We start from the raw sequence: 10,077 nt of genomic DNA, 5'->3' as shown, positions 1-10,077 counted from the left end.
TGAGTCCCATTGATGTGGGCAACCTCGCTGTGAGGGTTGCTATGGCAGCTTGGGGATGGAGTGACTGAGAGAACAAATGGAGTGTGTGTGTGTGTGCTCATGGTGCTGGTATGGCGAAGGGGGTGCTAATTGACTGAGCACAAGGGGGATTTCCTAAACAATGGGAGGATTGTGTGTGTATGTGTGTGTTTGCCAGGAGGAAGAGCAGTCGTGAGTTTTTGTGTGCATCATGCGGATCCATGGTCTGCATAACACCACAGCACTACAAATGCTTCTTCTACTGTAACTCGAGCTCAGCTTTCTCACTCAATTCTTTTAGTTTAATTGCCACTGTGCTTTGCTTGCAATTGACTGTGTGTGTGTGTGTGTGTGTGTGTGTGTGTGTGTGTGTGTGTGTGTGTGTGTGACAGAGGACTAGCCCATCAATCAGTGCTGCTGGTGGCTCTCACGCTAATCAGTAAAGTGTGTGTGTGTTGTGCATGAATCCTGGTGCACCCTTTGCCTTGTAACAAATTCAAGCTGACAGCAGGAACTGTATGCAGTGCGACCACTACTCCAGTCCCCCTCCCCCCACGTGAACTGAACCCTGCATCAAGGGTCATTATATAACTCCCTTTTTCTCTCCCTCCCTGTGACACACTGGGAGTGTTCGGCAGAGTGGGGGGGGCTGGAAGTTAAGCTTTCGGATTTTTGTTTGAGCCCCACTTCTCCCCTTATGCACAGGCATCTAACCTCCTTTCAGTCATCTTCTAGCAAAGCACGGACTCCCACAGGGCGCGAGGATTTTTCTTTTAATGACACAGAGACTGGTTGAAGCTATTATAGGATGGCATCCTTGCCTCAGTCTGCGGTGGAAAAAGCGTTTCTTTGTTAAATAGGGCACATCTGTTTACAATCACGCACTCTGAATCTTCTTGTCCTCCTCCTTCGCTTTTTCACACATACACGCTAGTGATGGGATTTCCGGCTCTTTTTAGAGATCCGGCTCTTTCGGCTCGGCTCACTAAGAAGAGCCGGCTCTTTCGGCTCCGAACCGACTCTTCAGGTTGTTTTGTTGCTTTAATTATTTAATCATTAACAATAATATAAAATTATGCAGAAAAGGAATTACTAATGTAAAAAAAGTGGTTTTATTTATATATGTTTATATATGGCCCCTAGAGACAAAGCACGTACAAACTCTAAAGCATATACAAACTCCAAAAAGCACGTACAAACTCCAAAACACATTTCTAGCGTTTACTGAACTTCCAAAACAGAGCTACCCAGATCACTTAAATTACACAATTGAAAGCATATGTGTATTGTTTGTGTATTTATAGACAAGCACTCGTATTTATTCAAATAATTGAAAAAAAAAAAGTTCATTTAACTGTTACTACCACACACCAAATCTGGTTGTTGATACTTCCTGGCTTGTGTAGCCACTAGGTAACAAAAGCTCAACACTGCGCCCTAGAAACCTGGAGCACTTCTGTTGTCTTTTGTACGTGATTCTGAGTTTATACGTGCTTCTGAGTTTTTACGTGTTTTGGAGTTTGTACATGCTTCTGAGTTTTTACGTGTTTTGGAGTTTGTACGTGCTTCTGAGTTTTTACGTGTTTTGGAGTTTGCACGTGCTTCTGAGTTTTTACGTGTTTTGGAGTTTGCACGTGCTTCTGAGTTTTTACGTGTTTTGGAGTTTGTATGTGCTTTGTCTCTAAGGGCCACCATAAATATACTTTATTTATTCACTCTACATGTAATAAATAAATCATATAATACAAAAAACAACTATTTACATTTTAAACTTTTAACTATTTAAATTTTCAGCTTTTTCCTTTTAAACAAATTTAACGTGAAACAACACAAAACACTGCAAACCACAACACAATTAAATATAAATTAAAATATTAAAACAAATAGAAGATGCACATTCTCTGTCATATGGGCCTGCATGATTTCTGAATCCTTTATCATCTGCAACTGAAAATAGCGGATGATTACTATACCTTTCTAATGTGACGTTGTTGTCCCTGCTCTCTTTCTCTCTGGCTCTGTTCCTGTGCTACTGCAGTGTAACTAACGCCCCTCCCCCCTCTGCCCAGCGCAAAGTACAGGCCGCGCATGCGGAGTTTAGCGGAAAAAAGGGCGAGAGAGAGGGTGAGAGAAAGAAGAAAAAAAAAACCTCACGGCTCCCAATAAGGAGCCGGCTCGCGTCGTTCACTTCAAAGAGTCGGCTCTAAGAGCCATTTCGTTCGCGAACGACCCATCACTAATACACGCACACACGCAGTCTATTTTGCCATAGCAACAAGGGTTAGCAAATGAGGCAAATATCTGTGGCGGGGAATTGGTCGCAAATTGCATCCCGATCGGCTTCTGGTCTTTTGATCACTCGCTCTCACGCTCCTACATATTTATGTGAACGAGCGTGATCGTCCAGAGTTTTCCGAGTGATTAGCAGCGCGCCCCGTGCTGCTCGAACACACCTCAGTCCGATTGGTTATTGGTTTGGTGACTCACCGCGTACGACTTGTGTGCAGAAGAGCGGTAATTCATCTATAATAGGTCCGAATACTTTCGTAATAAAGCAAAAGATGCACGTTATTTTTAACAGTACTGTGATTTTAGGGTTTCCACAGACGCACTTTGTGCCCAACAATCCGTAATCAGTGCGCCATGTTTGCGCTTTTCTCGTGTTAGCTATAATAATAATAATAATCATAATCATAATAATCATAATAATAAAAGATCTCTCACTTAATAAATGGAGATCCCAGGCTCTTCCTTAGTTGGCACTGCCATTAAGGTGCATAATAAAAACGAGAGATTAAGCATGAGGGCGCGTGCTCCTTTTATAATTAGTGCGCGTAACGCTGCGTCTCCGTGCGTCTCCCCGTGATTAGCCAATCTGCATCCATCTGCTCGCACTGCATCAGCTGCCACGTTAGGCCCAGTGTGGACGTCACAGATTTTTTTTCCCCTCTTTCCTCACCTTTTTTTCCTGTTCCACCAGAGCATCTCTCTCTCCCTTTCTCTCTCCTTCTGCTCTACCTCTCTTTCTACACCGCCCACTCCTTCCCCAATCATTGATCCGACCACTCACTGCCGCCTCGCCGGCTTCTTTTGCCTCATTACATCGCCCGCTGCGCTTTCTGCATTTTTTTAGGGAGGAGAAACGGCACATTTTGGGACCAAGAAAAAAGAAAAAGAAAAAACACATCACCATGGCGAGCACCGAGGATAAAGCGGCCAACAAGGAGAACGTGTCCAGCTGGAAGGACTCCATCTACAACCCGAGAACCGGGGAGCTGTTGGGTCGTACTGCCAGCAGCTGGGGTAAGGATCCCCGTTACACAGCAGTCAATTAGTGGCCGCGCTTTGACATTCACGGAGCTTATACCTAATCTTATATTCATTTTCAAAGCATTTATAGCCACGTGTCTCTTCGGTATAAAGCCTCCTATAAATGTCTTTGTGTGGATGGATTTAAATGAGTGCCACATAGATGGCTGAGAAGCCATCACAGGCCTGTGTGAAGGTGTTAAAGGAGAAGCCTGTACCAAGAGGCTCGCCAAGATAAATGATGCTATCAGAGGTGTGCACCAGTCTGTCTCTGCTGCATAGGGAAAAACAGCCAAGCAGGCGATAATCAGTCACAGCAGCCTTGTACATTTTTTATATATATATATTTTAATGAATGATCAGCATCTGCATTAACAGAGTAATCCGGGACCTGCACTGACACAGCAGAGCCCAGCTGAGAAAGATGCTCATCATAGCTGAGGAATGTGCCACAGGCACAATCAATATCTGATCAGGCCATACATTTTATGTAATAATCCCCCAGTTATTTCCAGAGTAAGGTAGTAACAGGGGTACCCTCCCTCCAGCAGCCGGCTCCTATAGGCTAGCGCAGATTGTCAGGCTGCCTGCGCCCCTGTGCTGCTGTGCAGTGGGATGCTCCATTGCAGTTGCATGGCCGCCCACATTAGCATGCCTGTCAAGGTCAAATGGGATTCCCTCTCTCCTCTTTCTCTCTCTTTTATGCACCAGGCAGGTGCATTGTGGGATACTGTTGGAGTGGAATGAGGGAGGGGGGGGTGTACAGCGGGAAGCTGAGGGGTCCACCCCCCACCCCCCGTTTTTGGCAACTTAGAGGGCATCCATGCTGTGCAGGCTGGATGATGGTGAACCATTTTGAGTCAGATGTTCCCATAAATGCAGCTTTTTCTCTCCCTGCAGTTATATAAATGAGACAGCAGATGCCCCGAGAAACTGCAGCGATCTTTGAATCACGTTTGGGCTGAAAAGAAGTGAAATGGGGCCTCACATTTGTTAGCAGCCGGTGAAATTTCCTCCCATATTCAAAATGGTTTCCCTCGAAGGGACAGTTCATTCAAATGACCTGAAGACGAGGGGAAGTGTAAAGAAATCAAGCGTAAGGCTATGGCTAAAATGTGCAGTTAATCGCAGTGAATCCCTCTTTATCTCATCACCGTCATCTTTCTCTTTCTCTTATGTGTTTCCTCCCGTGACATCCTCCAGCACTCATCCTCTTGTTCTACTTGGTCTTCTACTGCTTCTTGGCCGGCATGTTCGCTCTGACCATGTGGGTGATGCTGCTCACTCTGGATGACTATGTGCCGAGGTACAGAGACCGCGTTCCAGAGCCAGGTTAGTATCTCTCAAGATTAAAATACACAGGAGTAACTGGACTTTTCCTTTTCTGTTCCTGGCAGCATCACTCATCCAGGCATTCATTATTAATGCCCGCACCAATAAGGTGCTGTCACAATAAAGCGCTGCATAACAGCTGCTTTTTACATCGATCTATTTTGAAGACTCTTCCTGTGTGATATCACCAGTGGATGCTGTTGGCTGAGTGTTTTCTTTCCGAGTGTATAAAGAGGGGAAAGAGGTTCTACAGCCCACAGACAATCAAAGATAGACAAAAGTCGCAATGTTTTTCTCCCCTTTCTCGTTCGCAGTGAACTCCCTGCCCTGTTCCCGCCCACAACCAATCAGCATCTTCATCTACTTTGAACTAGGTGTTGTTGGTTTTTGGAGGACTGCATGGCAGGAACCATAGTTCCACACTGAATACCAACCCAAACAGACACAACCTTGTAGCATAAATTCACCATGATTATTTCTATATCTGCGTATTAGGACATCATTCACCTTTAATGACGAGTTTTGATAACTCTGCATAGGCGTGGTTTGATGACCATTAGAATAGTTTCCAGGTTTTTCCAAGGGTAGACAGGAAGAGACCACCCTCACTAACTTCTGAGCTTTAAAGGTTAATCCTGGTAGGCTTTCTTGGGGTAAAGAGTTAACAGCAGATGTAATGGATCTAAGGTTATGTGGGTTCAGTTGATCTCCCTGCCCACAGTGCAGTCACCACACCTGTAAGCAGGAGTGCAGCATGAAGATGGCCATGCAGAAGTGAATTTCAGATTTCCAAATGAATCCTTTTAATAGATTATCAGAATCAGCGAGGTTCTCCTACAGTACTCATGGTGACAGCCCAACTATGCTGCTTGCTATTTCTTAGCTGACAAACAGAAGGCTAACATTTATTACCAGATGGATATCAATGCCATGATGAAGGGCTTCAGGGTGAATCCTGAAAACGTACTTTTTAAACTCTCAGCTGTATGCAGAACCAAATTTTTTTATGCTCTGCCAACATACCATCAGCATAAATGACACTTAGTAACAGGGTAATTGTTATTCATAACCGCTGATGCAGACCTGCTGCTGGACAGTGTGGTTGTATAAAATGTGGCGTACTTGTTACAAGATCATCGATGGCTTTGGCAGGACATAACAGTGTTTGAAAGATAAAAATCGAGGTGCAGGCGCCGTGTTTTTGGTGTCATCTCTGACAGTAATCAATGCTGATTGCTGTTGATAGTTTCGATTTTTGTGTTGATGTTCAATGTGTAAATCTGGCTTCCTCTGAGTTGATGGCTGTGTCTGGTTTGTGTTTCCAGTCATTTTTATTAGATGATTGATTGTATTCTGGTGATTCATCTTGGATTGGAGGAGTTAACAGAGCTTTCAGAGACCAACATTATTCTTTATTTAAAAGCTCACAATCATATTAGATCATAAAACATTCATAAATGATCTCAATTTTGCAGCAAATATTATTTTCGTTTTGGCTTCAGTGCTCCGTAGTATGGTGGTTTACACATTGGCCTAACGAGTGAAAGCTTCCCAGCTTGATCCTGGGAGGGACACAAATCCCTTTGGGGTTGTGTCAGGAAGGGCATCAAGCGTAAAAAATCTGCCAAATCAAATAAGCGGAGCTACCCGCTGTGGCGACCCCGTGTGAATAAGGGAGCAGCTGAAAGTGGCTTTTTATTTGGCTCAAGTGCTGAGAGGGCCTGTCCAACTCACAGTGCCATCCCCACAGCACCACCTACCTGAAACGCATTCAGGGCGTGTGTGAGTATGTGTTCACCGCTTTCCTTCGTTTACCTTATGTCTCGTTACAGGGTTGGTGATTCGTCCAAATTCACTGGACATTACTTTCAACAAATCTGACTCAAAAAACTACAAAACCTATGTCAACCATCTGGAATCCTTCCTGCAAAGTAAGTGCACTTTGCTCTAATGCACAGATAAATTAAACAGATTGAAAGCGAGCTGTAATAAAATGAATACCACTCTCCCTCTCTCCGATCTTTTTCCACTGACTCTTGCCAAATATATGAATACGCTGTACCTCAATCCATCTCTGTCTCCGCATCAGGATACAATGATTCGATGCAGGAGAACAACAAGGACTGCATTCCGGGAGAGTATTACATGCAGGACGGCGGTGAGATGACAAAGAAAGTTTGTCCCTTCAGGAGGACCTCCCTGAGTTTGTGCTCTGGCCTTTCCGACACCGACTTTGGATATCAAGAAGGAAAGCCCTGTGTGCTGCTGAAGATGAACAGGGTAACACTCACACTTTCTCACAGATCCAGGGAAATGCGCATCCTTTTCCTGTTTTCCGCACAGCCTCTATTCTCCAATTATTTGTCCCTGTGCTGAGAGTTCCCAAAAATAAATGATTTCTAATTCTGGACCCACACAAGCAGCAGCCGTGCACAGTTTCAACCTCTCTTCCTGTTTCTCTCCTTTCGTAGATTATTGGCCTGAAGCCAATTGGGGATCCCTACATCAACTGCACGATCAAAGTAAAGCATTTTATCTACATTGCACTTGTCCTGCTGGCTTGTATGTGTATTTTTTGTCTTTTTTATTTCTTTCATACAAAAACATAACAGTTTCACTGTTTTCTTTCTGTTGATCTCGCTTTCATTTCTTCCTTCTTTTTGTTTGTGTTGTGTCTGATATCTTCCTGCATGCTGTCACTGATGGCTTTAGGGTAAGATAAACATGTAAATTTTACAGGATAAGGCCAGTAGGGGTGTTAACACATTTTCATTATGTAACATGCCGTTATGCAGGTGACTCTAAACCAGTCTTAGTGCCATTCTAAAGTCTATTTTAATCTAATCGGTGTAAGTTTTCTGCCAGAAATGTCACTTTTTTGGATTGAGCGGAACGCATCGTGTTTTCCACTTCATTTAAACCTCCTCGCTGACAGCAGAGAGTCCTCACTTTTCTGTCTTGTTCCGTCCCGTTTCATGTGGTCTCGGAATATGTCTCAGTAATTCGACATTAAATGAATTCCTTCATTGTAAAATCTTTACTCTGAGACGTGTCCTGCCTTGCAGAAAGACCACCCGGTCCAAATGCACTACTTCCCAAGTGAGGGCCGCATTGATAAGATGTATTTCCCCTACTACGGCAAGAAAGCCCATGTAAGTATTTGACTACAGCCGGACAGTGTCCACTAACCTGCCCAATAAGTGATGTGTTACTAATAAATGATTGCCTCGGTCCTGATGCAGGAGAACTACGTGCAGCCCCTGGTGGCTGTGAAGCTGCTGCTCACCAAGGAGGACTACAACAAGGAGCTGGCCGTGGAGTGCAGGGTAGAGGGCACCAACCTGCGCAACAACGACGAGCGGGATAAATTCCTGGGCCGCGTAACGTTCAGGATCAAGGTGGTGGAGTAAAAGGCAAATATACAGCCTGTGAAAGGAAATCTAATTGAAGCTGCCCACTAAGGATTTATCTTTATTTTATTTTATTTTTTAAGAAAGGGAAGGAATGGTCAAAACGTCACAAAGGCGGCATTTTGGGATGTGGCACAACACAGTCAGCGAGACAGTGGTACCACATGCTGCTTTCATGACATTTCTGACTTTTCTTTTCTTAACGATTCCTCGCTGACCTCCTCAAAGACCCTCATAACAAAGCACAGGCTCCGCTCCTGAGTCCGTCCATCCACACGCCCTCCCTCCCCTTCCCCTCTCTTCCCCATTCACCTATTGCACTGTTCATCCTCCGCTCAGTTACGTTTGTTTTGTTTTTTTCTTTATTTGTATTGACGTGATTCGATAACTTATAGCCATTGCAACCAAGCCATTTGGAGCTGTTGTGTAATTGTTGATGAAACAATTTTGTTTAAATTTGTTTTTAGAGCTTCCCGCTGCCAGGGAAGAGAGTGTTGCTTTCATCTCTTAAACTGTATGGATTCAGTATTATCATCAGTGTGGAGAGGATTTTTATCTTGCTGTATAGTATAACTGAGAAAGTAGAACATCTCCAGAGTATTATTCGTCGCACATCACAAAGACTTCATGGAAACATACCGTGATAATCAAGTATAGCCACTGTATCCCTGTATATGAAATGCCAATTACAAAGTCCCTTTCTACTATAAATACATTGTGATCCTATATCATATTTAGGGGAATTATAGATAGATCTTTGTCTTGTGGTCCGCGTAGCCACAACCCAGTCTTGTGCTGTGTGTCCGTCTGTCTGCATGTCCGTCTGTCTGTCTGCCCGTCTTCCTGTTTACTCACCTCTCCACTGCAATAGCAAACACGTGGGTGAGCCCTCCGGGACTTGAGACCACCTCGCGGGGCAGGGGGCGGGGGGGTGCCGTCTTGTCGACTGTGTCGACACGGGCGCGCACTCACTCACGAGAAGGTACGGTGTAAAAATTAGCTTTTAAGGCGGAAAAAGCGTTGTTGCAAAACTCAAAAGTTCACTGTAACTATGTACTGTATATCTATACGTGATCTGTATATCTATCTGGGTCTCAGAGATTGTTAGTTTTTCTCTCTTCTTCAGCCTGTTGATCTGATTGTCTGCCGATCTATTACTCTTCAATGTATATATATATAAACTATCTTACCATATTTACTTAATTCACACTGTATTTTTGTCACAAAAACACAATGTCTGTGCACTGTAAAGAAATAATTTAAACAAAGATTTACAGGAAAATATCTTATTCAAAGCTATGTTTACACAGTCTTAAAAGGAGCCCGCATTTGAACAAACAACTTGTAACATCTCTTCAGGGTGCCTTAAGACCTGATGAAATAAATTGTGGGATAAGTGATTTTGAAGAAAAAATAGAGTCCTGTGTTGTGTTTTGTTTTCCTTCATTCAAATTCTACCTTAAATTCTGTCAGCATCCAAGTCAAACTTCACTGATTCTGATTCTTTACAACAACTTGCTTTTTTGCACCAATATCTAATATAGTAAACACTCTGTGCAGACATGGAGGATGACCTGCTGGAGTTCTGATTACCGAGCGTCAGAATGGAGAAGAAAGGTTGTTGGTGCCAGATGTGCTCGTTTGAGCTGATTACCCTGAATCATCTCTTTACAGAGAATAGTCTGAAAAAGAGAAAATATAAGAGAACAGCAGTTCTTTGGAAGAAAATGCCTTTTTGATGCCAGAGGACAGATGAGAATCGTCAGATTCCTAAAGGTAATAAGAAGGTAACAGCTATTTAAATAACTCATTACAACCAGTGTATGCAGAAGACCATCTCTGAATGTGCAACATGTCAAACCTTGAAGCAGAAGACCTGAGAACAGGAGACTGAAGCTAATATTTGCACAGAGTCACCAAAACTGGAGAAACAGAAGATTTGGATAAACGCTGTCCAATCTGCTGAGTCACATTCAGATGGTAGGGCCAGAATTTAAATGAGATGAAA

General features: G+C 43.5%; 1 protein-coding gene across 1 annotated transcript; it reads left to right on the top strand.

The window, feature by feature from the left end:
- Positions 1-2,939: 2,939 nt before the first annotated feature.
- On the top strand, positions 2,940-9,483 carry atp1b3a (ATPase Na+/K+ transporting subunit beta 3a). Its single transcript, XM_085139367.1, has 7 exons — positions 2,940-3,321; positions 4,531-4,659; positions 6,492-6,590; positions 6,749-6,939; positions 7,131-7,181; positions 7,725-7,811; positions 7,902-9,483. The coding sequence occupies exons 1-7, from the start codon at positions 3,210-3,212 to the stop codon at positions 8,067-8,069; spliced, it is 837 nt and encodes a 278-aa protein (XP_084995493.1). The 5' UTR covers positions 2,940-3,209; the 3' UTR covers positions 8,070-9,483.
- The last annotated feature ends 594 nt before the right edge of the window (positions 9,484-10,077 follow it).

This window comes from Neolamprologus multifasciatus, chromosome 18 (assembly GCF_963576455.1).
Source record: "Neolamprologus multifasciatus chromosome 18, fNeoMul1.2, whole genome shotgun sequence".
NCBI classification, from domain to species: domain Eukaryota; kingdom Metazoa; phylum Chordata; class Actinopteri; order Cichliformes; family Cichlidae; genus Neolamprologus; species Neolamprologus multifasciatus.
Note: the sequence above shows the minus strand (reverse complement) of the source record. Positions and strands in the feature narration are given on the sequence as shown.